The sequence below is a fragment of the Geotrypetes seraphini genome, chromosome 11 (assembly GCF_902459505.1).
Source record: "Geotrypetes seraphini chromosome 11, aGeoSer1.1, whole genome shotgun sequence".
NCBI lineage: Eukaryota > Metazoa > Chordata > Amphibia > Gymnophiona > Dermophiidae > Geotrypetes > Geotrypetes seraphini.
In genome coordinates this window covers 29011813-29028311 of record NC_047094.1, presented here as the reverse complement: position 1 = coordinate 29028311, position 16499 = coordinate 29011813, and the positions used below count along the sequence as shown (strand labels likewise).

Sequence of the window (16499 nt, the reverse complement as noted above, 5' to 3'; positions counted from 1 at the left end):
GAGGAAAATGGTGGGGAAGAAGCTCAGAAATATCTTTAGGATGGAGACTGTGGAAAGCGCCTGGACCCTATTCAGGGACACCCTGCAGGAAGCACAAAAAATGTACGTCCCCAATTTCAGGAAAGGCTGCAAGAACAAGCGGTCAAAGGACCCGATTTGGATCTCAGCAGAAGTAAAGAGGGCAATAAATGACAAAAAAGTATCCTTCCGGAGATGGAAAAAGGACCCAACGGAGGAAAATCACCAGGCGCACAGGAAATGCCAAAAAGAATGCCACCGAGAGGTTAGAAAAGCAAAAGGGATATATGAAGAGGGGCTGGCCAGGGAGGCGAAAAACTTCAAGGCATTCTTCAGTTACATAAAGGGGAAACGACCAGCGAGAGAGGAGGTGGGGCCGTTGGACGATGGGGATAGGAAGGGAGTGATTAAGGAGGATAAAGAGGTAGCTGAGAGGTTGAACACGTTCTTCTCGTCGGTTTTCACGAGAGAAGACACATCTAATATACCGGACTCAGAGGAGCTCATGAGTGGGGAACAGGCTGAAAAATTGGAGCATATAGAGGTAAGTAAGGAGGATGTCCTCAAACAGATAGACAGGTTAAAATGCGGCAAATCACCGGGTCCGGACGGGATCCACCCAAGGGTTCTGAAGGAACTAAGACAGGAAATAGCGGGCACAATCCAGCATGTTTGTAACCTATCCTTGAAAACTGGAGAGGTACCAAAGGACTGGAAATTGGCGAATGTCACACCTATCTTCAAAAAGGGATCGAGGGGTGACCCCGGGAACTACAGGCCGGTGAGCCTGACTTCAATTATAGGGAAGATGGTGGAAGCTATGATCAAGGACGGCATTTGGGAGCACACTGAAAGAAATGGTCTACTGAGAACAAGCCAGCACGGATTCTGTAAGGGAAGGTCGTGCTTAACGAACCTTCTGTACTTCTTTGAGGGAATAAGCAGTCGGGTGGACAATGGGGAACCCATCGACATCATTTACCTCGATTTTCAAAAGGCTTTCGACAAGGTGCCACATGAAAGGCTGCTTAGGAAGCTGTGGAACTACGGGGTGGGAGGAGATGTGCACAGATGGATCAAGCACTGGTTGTCGGGTAGACTGCAGAGGGTTGGAGTAAAGGGCCAATATTCTGACTGGCGGGGAGTCACAAGCGGTGTGCCACAGGGATCGGTGCTGGGGCCGTTACTCTTCAACATATTTATCAATGACCTGGAAAAAGAGGCAAAGTGCGAGGTCATAAAATTTGCAGATGATACCAAACTGTGCGGCAGAGTTAAGTCCAGGGAGGAGTGTGAGGACCTGCAAAGGGACCTGGAGAAGCTGGAGGACTGGGCAGACAAATGGCAAATGCGCTTCAATGTGGAAAAATGCAAGGTCATGCATATAGGGAAAAAGAATCCGTTGTTCAACTACAAAATGGGGGGGGCATTGTTGGGAGACAGCAGACTTGAGAGAGACTTGGGTGTGCTGGTGGATGCATCACTGAAGCCATCTGCACAGTGCGCAGCAGCCTCAAAAAAAGCCAACAGGATGCTGGGCATCATAAAGAGGGGCATCACAACCAGGACGCGGGAAGTCATCATGCCATTGTATCGAGCGATGGTGCGTCCGCATCTGGAATACTGCGTTCAGTATTGGTCGCCATACCTCAAGAAGGACATGGCGGTGCTTGAGAGAGTCCAAAGGAGAGCGACGAAACTGGTAAGAGGGCTGGAACACTGCCCATACGCCGAGAGGTTGGATAGGCTGGGGCTCTTCTCCCTGGAAAAAAGGAGGCTCAGGGGAGATATGATAGAGACCTTCAAGATCATGAGGGGCATAGAGAGGGTGGATAGGGACAGATTCTTCAGACTGAAGGGGACAACAGGTATGAGGGGGCACTCGGAGAAACTGAAGGGAGATAGGTTCAAAACAAATGCAAGGAAGTTTTTTTTCACCCAGAGGGTCGTGGACACTTGGAATGCGCTGCCGGAGGAAGTGGTCGGGCAGAGGACGGTACAGGGATTCAAACAGGGATTGGACGGATTCCTGAGGGACAAAGGGATCGTGGGATACTGAGAGAAGTATCCAGGAAATAAGTATAGAAACCCGACCAGGTCGTGCATGTGCAAAACCGGAGGGTTAGGACTTCGATGGGAAGATAGGACTTCAATGGGAAACCAGGGTGGCAAGGGGGCCCCTTCTGGTGATTCAGACAGGTGACCTGTTTGGGCCGCCGCGGGAGCGGACTGCTGGGCATGATGGACCTATGGTCTGACCCGGCGGAGGCACTGCTTATGTTCTTATGTTCTTATATTATTGAAATTATATATGTACTTCTTCTTGTATTAGTTAGGGGGAGGGGGGGAGAAATGATTGTTTTCTGAATTAATTGTGTATTTAAAGTGCGTTCTGTGTAGTGTTTATGTTTTAATTAATTATATTGCACTGTCAAAGTTTGAAAATCAATAAAGATTAAAAAAAAAAAAAAAATAGTAAGAGCATGCTGAAGTTAAGTGCCAGCAGGAACCTAGATTGCACATATCAGTGCCTAATTTAAGTGTTTTAATTGGTTTTATGTTGTGTGATAATTGGTCACACCATTAAAAACCAACTAAAAACTCATTTTAAAAAATTAGGTGCTACTAGGCAATCTCCAGGACCAGCGCCTGGGTCCACGTCACCTAGAGCAACTATTAATTTATTTCTTATAAAAATTTATATACCACCTAGGATCTAAGCGGTTTCCAATAACAAACATTCATAAAATGATACCATAACACTACATAGACATTGTCTAATCATTCTCCACATAATCGTCTGAATACCCAATACAGCATAAGATTTTTGCCGGTCACATATTACACATAGGTTTCAACAAATAACTGTATTTTTAATTATCTCTTGAAAGTATCACAGTCAATACATAATCTTAAGTGCCCGGGAAGGGAAATCCACAGATTCACACCGGCAATCACAAGCATTTTTGCTTTCGTTGCCGCGTAGTGCACTCTCAGGGGAGGTGGGGGGATTTCTGGAAGGAGGGAGTGGGCATCACTCCTGCCAATGATCTTTGTGTGTGTGTGTGGTGGGGGGAGGGGGGTTCCAGCAGGAGGGAATAGGCATCCCTCCTGCCGGGGGGATGTCTCAGTGAAGTGGCGGCAGGAGGAATTTGGCACTCCTCCTGCCATGGGCATTCGGTGGTGGAGGGGCAGCTTTGGTATTCGAGAAGGAGGGACTGGGCATCCCATGTCTAAAAGGTCTTATTCTGGGCGTTCGGGACTTGGACGCATTTTTGGTCGAGAATGTGATATACAGATAGGTGTAGTGGCGGTCTGGCCCATTAAACGCCTGGATGTACAGGTAGATGATTTCCGGCCATGATTCTACAAGGGCCCTGGGTGTAGTGTTACCAGAAGTCCGGATTTCCTCAGACATGTCCTCCTTTTGAGGACTTTGCCTGAGTTTTGGAAAAGCTTGGAACAAATCAGTCGGGCAGGAGGGCATCCGCATGTGACATCATTGTGTCGCATTCACGCATGCGCGAAGGCCCTCCGGCTCAATGAGAGCAGGCAGCGGGGGGAGGAGGGGCTGAGGTGGGGCTAGGGTAAGATTGGGGGCGGGGATGGGCGGAACTTGGTTTAGGGGTAAGGATTTTCCAAACGGAAAATCTTGTAACCCTACCGAGGTGTCAGAAATATAGGCCTGCAAAACCCTGGCCTACATTTCTGGCCCCTAGGGTCCTTGTTAGCTGTGATTCTGTAGGCACCTGTCCGTGATTGACACATAGCAGGCACCTGCTGTGGCAGACGCCACATAATCAGCCCCTGAGTCCTGATTCTCTTTCCAAATACACTCTTAGCCCAACAGCCGTGTTTTGAGGTTTTCAGGTGGACATTTCTCATTAAGATCTCTGTTCCTGACAAAGCCGCTAGCTTGCTACAAGCTTACTGTGTCCCAATGTGGTCTTCTTCCCAGGTTTCCTTTCTTTATGTCCAAAATTGTTTTACTTCTTGTATTTTCATTTTTTCTTTTTTTCTTACAAGGGGGGGGGGGGGGGTTGGAGAGGATGGAAAAGTTACCATTCACACCTATAAAGGAATCCTTCTGACAGTGGCATAGCAAGGGTAAGTGGCACCCCGCCCTCTTCATTGCCCCCCCCCTGCTCCTTTCCACCCCCTCCATGTGCGCACCCGTTTCCCTTCCCCTGTACCTTTTTAATTTTCCAGGCAAAAGCAACAGCACAAACTTGCTGCCCACATCATGTCAGCTATCCCTCCGATGTCACTTGCTAGGTGTGGGACCCGGAAGTGATGACAGAGAGAGGCGACACCGATGTGGGCAGCAAGTTTGTAATGCTGCTCATGCAGGAAAAATTATCCTGGTCACTGGCATTTTACAGCAAAGAAAACACACCTGTTTATTGCATTGAAAGTTAAAAACCTTATAGCAAGCTCATTCGATTTCCCTACTGTCAAGAGTCCCCCTCATTAAAAATAATCGTAAAAAGTCTGAGAGGTGTCGCAGTTTTAACAGAAAAGAGGCATGCATGCCCTCATGCGTGCTACATTTGTACAAGTGGGTAAATAAGAATTTTTGTTCCTGGCACTGTAAGTCCAGAGCCTTTGGCTGTACTATATTCAACCAAAAGGAAAAAAAAAAAAAATAAAGGAATTTGAAAACCCACATCAGTTCATTTTGAAGAAAATAAACCCCCATTATAAGTTAAATACTGCAGTACAGAAGCTTCCATAAAACCCACAGGTATTTATCCATATTTTTTCTTCTCTAATTTCATAGGAGAAAAATGAAAGAGTACATAAGAACATAAGCGTTGCCTCTGCCGGGTCGTGCCCGGCAGTCCGCTCCCGCGGCGGCCCCCCAGGTCCATGACCTGAAAGTGTTCCCTACCTAACTTAAAATACCCATACCCTGTTCACTCAATGTCCTGTAAGGTAAATCTCTATCTGTACCCTGTTATCCCTTTCGCTTCCAGGAAGTCATCCAGTCCCTTTTTGAACCCCAGAATTGTACTCTGTCCTATCACCTCTCCGGGAAGCGCGTTCCAGGTGTCCACCACCCTCTGAGTGAAGAAGAACCTCCTTGCATTTGTTATGAATCTGTCTCCTCTCAGTTTTTCTGAATGACCTCTTGTTTTAGTTGTCCCTGCTAGTCTAAAAAATCTGTCCCTCTCCACCTTCTCTATGCCTTTCATGATTTTATAGGTAAAAGGATGAATTTTGCTGATGCAGTTAGGATTGCTTGAAGGTTCTTTGACCAATTTAATTATGAAACTTGAATGCATAGAATACATTAGAGATGGCATGTGTTGTAAAGCGCAGCTTAATTATACTTCGGCTAACAAAATTTCTAAACATGGAGAGCAAATATTACATTGTGGTTCAGCTGCACTTTAGCTGAGAAATGTTTTCAAACAAGCTAACAGAATAAATTTAAGCTTTCCCGCATCGACTCTGTCATCCGCTTCTGTTTTCCTGAAGAAAATAATAGCTTTCTAAATGCTGGGGCTTCACGGCTGGCTTTTTTCTGGCTGGTGAATATGCGCCAGTCTAATGATGCCCAGATCCATTCACCTTATTTAACTTGAAGGAATAAATATGACTTAACCTCTCCTTTACAAATCTAGCATTTTTAGAGCTCATTCCTATGAGTGTCGGGGTTCTTACCGCCGCAGCTGGCACTAAACACACCAGCGCAGCTTTATAAAGGAGGGGGGGCTAAAGTAGTCTCCTAGTGACCCCATCACACAGACAAAACTACAGTTGCTTAATATCCTATCAGAATGTCTTATCGCGGTGTCTCGCAAACTTTGCAAGCTGGCGGCACACTACATCGGGGGGGCCATGGCTCGAGGGCATCCGGAAGTGCATGGACCTCGACGTGATGATGTCATGCTCATGCGTGATGTCATCACGTCGACATCCACACATGCACAGAGGCCCTCGAGACGGGGCCCTGAGACGCCAGTGGGGTTGTGCTGAAAAAGAAAAAGTGTGGAGAGGAGAGACGCATCCTGTAGGCAGCGAACTGGCATTGGCATCTCTCCTTCTCCCCGGCGTCTGTTGGCACACCTGGAATCTTGTGTGCCGCAGCACACAGTTTGCGATACACTGGCTTATCAGGAGAATCTCTAGTCACACAAACAAGGTTAACAGTTTCCACATGGGACAATCCCAGAGTACAGCAAGACACATAACATGGAAACATGACGGCAGATAAAGGCCAAATGGCCCAACTAGCCTGCCCATCCGCAGTAATCAATCTCTTTCTTTCTCTGAGAGATCTCACGTGCCTATCCCAGGCCCTCTTGAATTCAGACACAGTCTGTCTCCACCACCTCTTCTGGGAGACTGTTCCACGCATCTACCACCCTTTCTGTAAAAAAGTATTTCCTTAGATTACTAGTGGAGAAAGCTTCATCCAGGGCTAGACAAATCATGGGCTGTATCCGTAGAAGTTTTGTCAGCCGTAAGCCCGAGGTCATAATGCCGTTGTACAGATTCATCATGAGACCCCCATCTGGAATACTGTGTACAATTCTGGAGGTCGCATTATCAAAAAGATGTGCGGAGAGTTGAGTCGGTTCAGCGAATGGCCACCAGGATGGTCTCAGGACTCAAGAATCTCCCGTATGAGGAACGACTGGGTAAGTTGCAGCTGTACTCATTCGAGGAACGCAGAGAGAGGGGAGACATGATCGAGACGTTCCAATATGTCACAGGCCATATCGAGGTGGAAGAGGATCTCTTTTTCCTTAAAGGACCCATGGCAACAAGAGGGCATCCGTTGAAAATCAGGGGTGGGAAATTTCATGGTGACACCAGAAAATATTTCTTCACCGAAAGGGTGGTTGATTGCTGGAATAATCTTCCACAACAGGTAACTGAGGCAAGCAGCATGCCAGATTTTAAGAAAAGATGGGGTTGGCATGTGGGATCTCTTCATGGAGGTAGCTAGGGGGTGGGCCATTAGTGTGGGCAGACTAGATGAGCTGTGACCCTTTTCTGCCGTCATGTTCTATGTTTCTATGTTACTCCTGAACCTATCACCTCTTAACTTCCTCCTATGCCCTCTCATTCCAGAGTTTCTTTTCATATGAAAGAGACTTTACTCATGTGCATTTACATTACTTAGGTATATATCTATCTCCCTTCTCCCGCCTTTCCTCCAGTGTACAGATTGAGATCTTTAAGTCTGTCCCCATATGCCTTATGATGAAGACCACACACCATTTTAGTAGCCTTCCTCTGGACCGACTCCAACCTTTTTATATCTTTTTGAAGGTGTGGCCTCCAGAATTGTATACAATACTCTAAATGAGGTCTCACCAGAGTCTTATACATGGGCATCAATACTTCCTTTTTCCTACTGGCCATACCTCTCCCTATGCAACCTAGCATCCTTCTAGCTTTCGCCGTCACCTTTTCAACCTGTTTGGTCACCTTAAGATCATCACATACAATCTCACCCAAGTCCCGCTCTTCCATCGTGCACATATGCTCTTCATCTCCCTAGATATATTTTACTTTGGTTGGGAGAGAAGCAGTGGGCTGAGAACCTAGGACTCTGGCTTTAGAAGATGACCGAATTGTGGGTTCAGTTTTGGTCACAGTGCCCATACAAACCCCCCAAATCCATTTTCTGCTCAGTTTCAGCTGAAAGGGTATTTGACGTATTGGGCTTTGTCTTGGTTGTCTCTGCCCTTCCCCCCTGCCATCTATAGGTTGCCCTGGGCCTATTTTACAATCCCTGGTGGTTTAGGAGCGTAGTTGGAAGCAAGTGCTGTACCCAGTTACTCCTGCCCATTCTGGCTCTTCTCTTAAAATAGCTGCCATAACTGGGGTATCGCTTAGAGAGTTGCGCGGGGACAGAAATCCCACCCACCCCCACCCATCCCCGCCAGAATCCTCTCCATCCCCACCCGTCCCCGCCAGGATCCTCTCCGTCCCCACCCGCCCCCGCCAGGATCCTCTCTGTCCCCACCAGTCCCCGTCAGGATCCTCTCCGTCCCCACCCGTCCCCGCAAGGAATTACCTCCATCCCCACCCGTCCCCATAAAAAGCAGCAATTACTTCTGACAGGATCATCAATTCCACAGTTTCTTTTGTGTTTGCTTCTGTTTTCCTTGTGGAATCTCTTTGGTGGAACCCTTTTTTTGTTTTCTGTTCAGGTAATTAACTTATAAACCCCCTCTTTTACTAAGGCTGACGTGTCCATTATATTATATGGACGAACCCTGCTTCCAAAGCCTTCCATCCCCGTGGGAGTCCCATGGGCCAGAGGGGGGTCCCCGTGGGAGTCCCGTGGGCCAGACGGGGGTCCCCGTGGGAGTCCCATGGGTTAGGGGGGGATTCCCGCGGGACTCCCGCGATCCCCGTTCCGTGCAGACCTCTAGTATCGCTCCTGCCCTGAATACACCATTAGATGTGTAAGCTGGTCCTGGGACAAGGTCCTTGTTCAAAACAGACCAAAAGATCACAAGAAATCATTTGCAGCTTTCACACATTCTCCTGCCGTAGCTACCATTATCTGCTTGTACAATCCAGGTTCATTGAACAACATTAACAGTTCTCCCGACCCACCTCACTGGGTCCCCAAAAGACAGGAACCTTATCTAGGCTGTATTTGCTGGTTAAAGTTAGGCACGCATAGGGTTACTCAGCGTCCGAATTTCCCTAGACATCTTCTCCTTTTGAGGACCTGTCCAGGGGTCTGGATGGCTTTTCAAAACCCGGCACTTTGTCTGAGTTTTGAAAAGAAATTACGTCGGGAGGGGTATCCGCGTGTTGCATCTGCACATGCCTTCCTGCCCAACGAACAGGCAGCGGGGGGAGGGGGGAAGGCAGGGACGGGGCTGAGATTGGTGGACCTGGACGGGCCTGGGGGGGTGGGTCCAGGGGTCTGGATTTTACCAACATAAAATCTGGTAACCCTAAACAAGCAGAACTATAACCTCATTGAAATTGTGTTTGAGATGGCCATTGCTTCAAGAAAGCAAAGAAAAGATAAATTTGAGTAGGGTTGACAGACATCCGGATTTACCCAGACTTGTTCTCTTTTTAGAGGATTTAGAAAACCCAGCACTTTGTCCAGGTCTTGGACAGCCTCGGCTCTGCCAGAGCTTGGGGCTCTGAGCATGCATGGATGGGATGCGATGACATCACACGCTTGCGTGCACGTGTATGACGTCATTACGTCACATCTGCGCATGCTTGGGGGCTTTCCAGATGCAGCCCTGAGCTCCGGAAAGGAGATGGGGGGCAGAGGGCGGAGCTGAAGCAGAACAGGGCGGGGCCAAGTGTCCTCTTTTTTTTCTCATAAAAAATATGGCAACACTAAACATAAGTGCGCAGCCAAAGAGAATTTGGAAATGGCGTTACTACCTGTAAACACTAAGCTGGCATTTTCTAGTTCTTCTTGTGGAACTTTGAAGCTGAAGGATTCGTTGAAGTATGGATCTATTGTACCCTTCAAGCAAGAGGTCTTTTTCGTCTTGGATAATTTTAATCCGTGAACTAGCTGAATCTTCACAAAGGGATCTAAAAACAACAACAACAACAAAAAAAAAAGCAAATGAACAAACTAAATTCATTTATTCAAATAAAAAAATGGAAGGAAGTGTTTCTTCATGCCACTACAACAAAAACTGGCTGGGTCAGTTGCGCAGTGAGGATGAGCGTGCCCAGAACGATGGCGCCCCTCCCCCACCCCCCCATGCCACGTGCACGCCTCCCCCTTCCCCGTACCTTTTTAACTTCAGTGTGAGCAGCCACCCACGTACTGCTTGCGTCAGCTTTGGCACGCTCTCCGATGTCAATTCCTAGGCACGGTTCCCAGAAGTGATGTCAGAGAGAGTGCCGAAGCCGACGCGAGCTGTACGTCGGTGCCTGCTCACGTCGGTTAAAAGGCACAGTGGCAAGAGGGCGGGAGAGAACCCGCAAATGCGGGAGTCTCCTGATGAAAGCAGGAGACTTGGCAGGTCTGTAGTCCAGTTCCTCTCTCCGCCCTTTCCCCTCTACTGTTACCACTATTTATTATTTCTATAGCGCTGAAAGGGGTACGCAGCGCTGTACATTTTAACATACAATAGACAGTCCCTGCTCAGAAGAGCTTACAATCTAATTTAGACAGGACATTTCAAGGTTGGGGAGGTTATAGTGGGCATAGGTATCTGACAGCAGTGAGGGGGGAGTTTCAAAAAAGTGGGCCTTTAGCTGGGATTTGAACACTGCCAGGGACGGAGCACGACAGATTAATTCAGGCAGTCTGTTCCAGGCATACGGCGCCGCAAGAAAGAAGGGACGGAGTCTGGAGTTGGCAGTGGAAAAGAAGGGTATAGATAAGAGGGGCTTGCCCGACGAGCGGAGATCACGGGGGGGGGGGAGCATAGGGGGAGACGAGCGAGGAGAGATATCGGGGGTCTTCAGAGCGAATGCACTTATAGGTCAGCAAGAGGAGTTTAAACTGTATTCGGAAACGGACGGGGAGCCAGTGAAGCGACTTGAGGAGAGGGGTAATGTGAGAATAGCGGCTCTCACGGAATATGAGTCGTGCAGCAGCATTTTGAACGGATTGAAGAGGCGAGAGACGGGTGCGCGTGAGGCCCAAGAGCAGTATATTGCAGTAGTCTAAGCACTTACAGCGCATTAAACACTTAAAGCAGGAATTAGCGCACACTAAAAAAAAAAAAAAATAGGAAAATAGAAAATGCTGCAGCATTAAGTGTTAGCTCAGGTCCATAGCAACAGTGTACGCTAATTCCTGCATTAACTACTTAATGCCCTTTCGTTTAAAGGGCTCTTTGAAATGATTTAAGGATCATAGTTCTCTTCTTGGATAATGGAAACTAAGCCTTAGAAAATGCAAGAGGATAGTGACTAGTGGCGTAGCGAGGGTGAGAGGCTGCGGGGGCCATGGCGCCCCTCCCCCACTTTCTTCTCCATCCCCCCCACTCCTTACCCGCCCACTTCCTCCCCCACCATGCACTGGCACCCCTTCTTTTCCCCATACCTCTTTTAACTTCCCCTGCACGAGCAGCATTACCAACTCGCTACCCACATCAGCGACAGCTCTGATGCGGGACCCAGAAACGACGTCAAAGGGAGAGCCAACGCCAATGTGGCAGGGGGGAGGAGCGGGGGGGGGCAGAGAGGAGGAGGGGTGCCGGCGCCCGAGGGAGGACTGCCCTCCTCCTTATTACACCACTGATAGAGACATACCTAGTGTTTTTCAACACTCCGGTTCTCCATGTGCTTGCTGCCTCGAACAGGAAGCTGAAGTCAGAGGGAGGAGGGGGACTGGCAGAGCCGAAAATTTGTGCCTGACGATTGGGACCCCGGGATTAATGTATTCCTTTTTGGTCTGCACCCATGGCAGACTGCACCACTACACCACCACAGGGGAATTCCTCCTTGGATCACAAGCAGTGGCGAAGCGCCCGGTGTGGTGACTCCCCTCCCATAGCCCCATCCGCTCCTTCCTCGCCCCCTCCTGCCACGCGTGTGTGCCCCTTCCCTTCCCCCGTACCTATTTAACATTCATGACGTGAGCAGCAATCCCCAACCTGCTGCTCAGGCCAGCGTCAGCTCTTCCTCTGATGTCACTTCCTAAGCGCAGGTTCAGGAAGTGATGTCAGAGGAAGAGCGGATGCTGGCGTGAGCAGCAGGCTGGGGTTGATGTTTGTGCCGGAAGTGAGGGGATGGAGAGGAGGATGGGTGCCAGCACCCCCACCAAAATAGTGCCTGGGGCAGAATGGCCCCCTCCCCCCCCCTTGATCACAAGGAAACCTCTAGCACTCTGATGTGAATCAGAGTTTATTTTTTTGTGCCTGTGGACAGATCCTAGTCTAATAGCCTCTTCCATTTTCCTGTTCTTTTTCCCAGAAGCACGGTTTCTGGAGGCTTCCCCCAAGTGAGCAGAACAAACCTAGGATCACAAGCAGCAAAGCAAGCTAATTGCCTGGGCAGCCCATCTGTGCACAGTAATCACCTGTCAGCCCATCACACGGCCTGCGTCTGTTTACCTGAACCTTGGCTCATGTCTGTCTGAAGAAGCTGTTTGGCTCTGATGATGTCCACGTTCAGTCTCCCTGCACTCGGCAAATAATTGAGAGACAGCAGCAGCTCTCCCAGTTCCACTTCATTCTGAGGGGAGAAACAGATTGAGAAAATGTAAAATACAAACAGAAACATTTAAACACCTAAAACCAGTGACAACAAACACCTCTTTATGATATTTTTAAAGTGAAAGTGCCTTAAATAATGATTCACGCTCAAAGTTCTACTGATTCATAGTAACATACATAGTAACATAGTAGATGACGGCAGATAAAGACCCGAATGGTCCATCCAGTCTGCCCAACCTGATTCAATTTAAATTTTTTAATTTTTTCTTCTTAGCTATTTCTGGGCAAGAATCCAAAGCTCTACCCAGTTCCTACTGCCGAAATCTCCGTTAAAACCTACTCCAGCCCATGTACACCCTCCCAGCCATTGAAGCCCTCCCCAGCCCATCCTCCACCAAATGGCCATATACAGACACAGACCAAATGGCCACCCCGGTCCATCCCCCACCAATCAGCCATATACAGACACAGACCGTGCAAGTCTGCCCAGTACTGGCCTTAGTTCAATATTTAATATTATTTTCTGATTCTAGATCCTCTGTGTTCATCCCACGCTTCTTTGAACTCAGTCACCGTTTTCCTCTCCACCACCTCTCTCGGGAGCGCATTCCAGGCATCCACCACCCTCTCCGTAAAGTAGAATTTCCTAACATTGCTCTTGAATCTACCAACCCTCAATCTCAAATTGTGTTTTATCATTTTCCTTTCTCTGGAAAAGATTTTGTTCTACGTTAATACCCTTCAAGTATTTGAATGTCTGAATCATATCTCCCCTGTCCCTCCTTTCCTCTAGGGTATACATATTCAGGGCTTCCAGTTATGTAGAACGTAATGTAAACCTTGGAATGTCTGCTGAAAGGGGGGATGGGTTTCGATATACCGCCTTTCTGTGGTTACAATCAAACCAGTTTACATATTATGAACAGAAACTTATTTTGTGCCTGGTGGCAATGGTCTGGGGATTCGGATGACTTTTCAAAAGCTGGCACTTTGACTGGGTTTTGAAAAGCTTCTGGCAATGAGCGACATCGGGACGGCATCCGTGCATGCGCGAGTGCAGTCTAATGTTGCTCGTTGCTCATGCAGGTTGAGGGGGGACGGAGCTTGGGGTGGGGCATGGGGCGGGCCTGGATGGGAGGGGGGCAGAATGGGGCATGGTCAGCCAGAATGGGACAGGCCTTGGGGGGGGCAGCACCATGGGTCCAGATTTTACGTTGGGCAAATCTGGTAACCTTAGGGTTAGGTGACTAGCCCAGAGTCACGAGGAGTTGCAGTAGGAATTAAATCCAGTTCAGGCCACTGTACGAGCTATTAGGCCTAGTCCACCGCATCACCACAGTCCTTGAGGGCCCCAACCCAGTCAAAGTTTCAAGATTTCCACAATAAATATGTATGAGATTTATTTGCATGTATTGCTCCCATTCTATGCAAATAGATCGTATGCGTATCCATTGAGGAAATCTTGACTATTTCAACACTTGCTTCATTAAATACTGTCAGATGGGTACGCTATCTGCCTTTACCACAACCTCTGGCAACGTGTTCCAGAGCTTAACTATTCTCCAAATGAAAAAATGTTTCCTCCTATTGGTTTTAAAAGTATTTCCCTGTAACTTCATCGAGCGTCCCCTAGTCTTTGTAATTTTTGACAGAGTTAAAAATCGATCCACTTGTACCTGTTCTACTCCACTCAGGATCATAGAAACATAGAAAATGACGGCAGAAAAGGGCCATAGCCCATCAAGTCTGCCCACTTTAATGACCCACCCCCCTCGACTTTACCCCCCTAGAGATCCCACATGCCTATCCCATTTACTTTTAAAATCTGGCACGCTGCTGGCCTCAATCACCTGCAGTGGAAGTTCATTCCAATGATCAACCACCCTTTTGGTGAAGAAATACTTCCTGGTGTCGCCATGAAATTTCCCTCCTCTGATTTTTAGCGGATGCCCTCTCATGGCCGAGGACCCCTTAAGAAAGAAGATATCATCTTCCACCTCGATACAGCCTGTGATATATTTAAAAGTCTCAATCATGTCTCCTCTCTCTCTATGTTCCTCGAGGGAGTACAGCTGCAATTTATTCAGCCTTTCCTCATACGGGAGATCCCTAAGCCCCGAGACCATCCTGGCGGCCATTCTTTGAACCGACTCGACTCTCAGCACATCTTTTTGGTAATGTGGCCTCCAGAACTGTACACAATATTCCAGGTGAGGTCTCACCATGGATCTGTACAACGGCATGATGACTTCGGGATCGTGTAGTCTTCAATCATATCTCCCCCTCAGGCGTCTCTTTTCCAAGCCGAAGAGCCCTAACCTTTTCAGTCTTTCCTCATACGAGAGGCGTTCCATCCCCTGTATCATCCTGGTCAATAAATATGATCCAGATTTTCAAAATATTTTCTCCTGCGATGAAAGTGAAACCTGTCCTGCGGTGCACAAGCCCAGTTTGGTTTCAGAATATAAGCAACGAGTGTGCAAGGCAACTCCAGGCAACCTTATTGCAGCCTCTTGACACTTGTTTCACGGTATACACAGTGTAGTTACTTACCTGTAACGTAGGTTCTCCGTGGACAGCAGGATAGTCAGCCACATATGGGTATTGTCCCAACAGCTCCCAATTTGCGGATAAGCTCTCCAATAGCTCAGAGAGATTTTTTTTTTCTCTCTCTCTCTCTGAGCACGTGCAGTGCCCGGGCCCCACTGGGCATGCCCGAGCCCTACCCATTTCCCCCTGCTTCCCCCTAATCCCCAGTCTTTAGTTTCCGCCCGTTCCCATCGGTCAGATTTTCTACAGCTCTCCATTACAACTTTTCTACTCATCACCTTGAAGATGCCTGAATCATCTAAAGAAATGACTGGGATGCAGGAGAAGGATGAATACACTGGATCCTCATGAATTGTGCGCCCACTGATTGGATCTCCCCTCACCTTCTAAAAGACAGCCGCCACAACTTCTTCCAGAACAGCTATTCTTTCTCTCTACCCGCATCATTTGGTTTTCAGTGAACTTCGAGCCAAAGCTGCCTCACTATTCTCATGAGACTGTGGGTGTTTGGGCACCCATGTAATTCCAATTCACTGAAAGTCATGTTTGCACGACGACGTCCTTTTGAAAACGCCCTTTCTATGATCCAGACTTACCACACTGTGCCACATCTAAACACCAGCACTTTGAACAGTCCAAAAGCTTTATTTTCTTTGTAGCAATGGTTATTACAATGGGCTGATACACTTCGGAGACAATGCATCGTTTCCTTTTGATAACGCAGTGAGAAGGAGATAAGTGTGTTATAATTAAGCAATAAGACATGACTAGGCACGTTTTATTTGTCCTTTTAAATATACCCCAGCTGTGTTTTCAGGCATAAAGACATTAAAAAAAAAGACCTAAGAAACAAAATGTTCCTCCGAGTGTTGTTTGCAAATAAAAAAAAAAAAATCTCAAAAGAAACTTAACAGTACCAGCAGGAGAAAAAAAGATGATCATTAAGAAAAGTTCAGGATACCAGGAGATGGTGTTTTGAAAGGATGAAGTAAGGCTGGAAGAGAATTGGCTATACATCTGCAGAAAAGCACGGCATGTAACAGATATCCTCGGGAGTAGTTAATGGTTAGAGCGGTGGCCTAAGAACCAGCCAGGGAAGCCCAGTTAACATTCCACTGCTGCTTCTTGTGATTATGGGGCAACTGGGGTTACCAGATTTTCCATTTGGAAAATCCAGATTCCTGGGCCCGCCCCCAGGCCCGCCCAGCTCCACCCGTCCCCGCCCTGTTACGCCCCAGTCTCACCCTCCAATCCCGCCCCAGCCCTGCCCCCCGCTGCCTGCTCTCACCAGGCAGGAGGGTGTCCGCGCATGCATGGACGTGATGTCATCACGTGGCATTGACGCATGCGCAGAGGCGCTCCTATCCAACAGTGATTTGTTCCAAGCTTTTCAAAACCGGGACAAAGTGCCGGCTTTTGAAAAGCCATCCGGACCCCCGGACATGTCCTCAAAAGGAGGACATGTCCAGGGAAATCCAGACCTCTGGTAACCCAGGCTTAGACTGTAAACTCTCTGGGTACAGGAGAATAGCTACTGGGCCTGAATGTAAACTATCTCGAGATACAACCGACAAAGGCATGGGCTACATCCAAAACCCCTTCCTCCCTTAAGGAGCATCAGGTGTGACACCATGAGCTAGGGATGGGGGTGAGCCCGGTGAATACACAACCAGACACGGTTGGAATAAAGCAAAACTGTTTATTAACTCAACCCCCCACCCCCCCCCCGAGTCCTGTTACTTCACAGGACCAGGAGCAACAAAGAAAAGGAGACGGTCTCTTAATGTAGAGGGAAAGGTCTGGAGA

The 16499-nt window shown here is 48.1% G+C and overlaps 1 protein-coding gene across 6 annotated transcripts in view; it reads right to left on the bottom strand.

The window, feature by feature from the left end:
- SYT17 (synaptotagmin 17) overlaps positions 1-16499 on the bottom strand; it is a 114335-nt gene that overhangs the window by 42076 nt on the left and 55760 nt on the right. For all 6 annotated transcript variants that reach the window (XM_033915170.1, XM_033915167.1, XM_033915168.1 and 3 more), the window contains 2 exons: positions 12042-12162; positions 9403-9558 (listed from right to left, as the gene is read on the bottom strand). In XM_033915170.1, coding sequence (XP_033771061.1) covers positions 9403-9558; positions 12042-12162 — 277 coding nt within the window. The remainder of the gene's footprint in view (positions 1-9402; positions 9559-12041; positions 12163-16499) is intronic.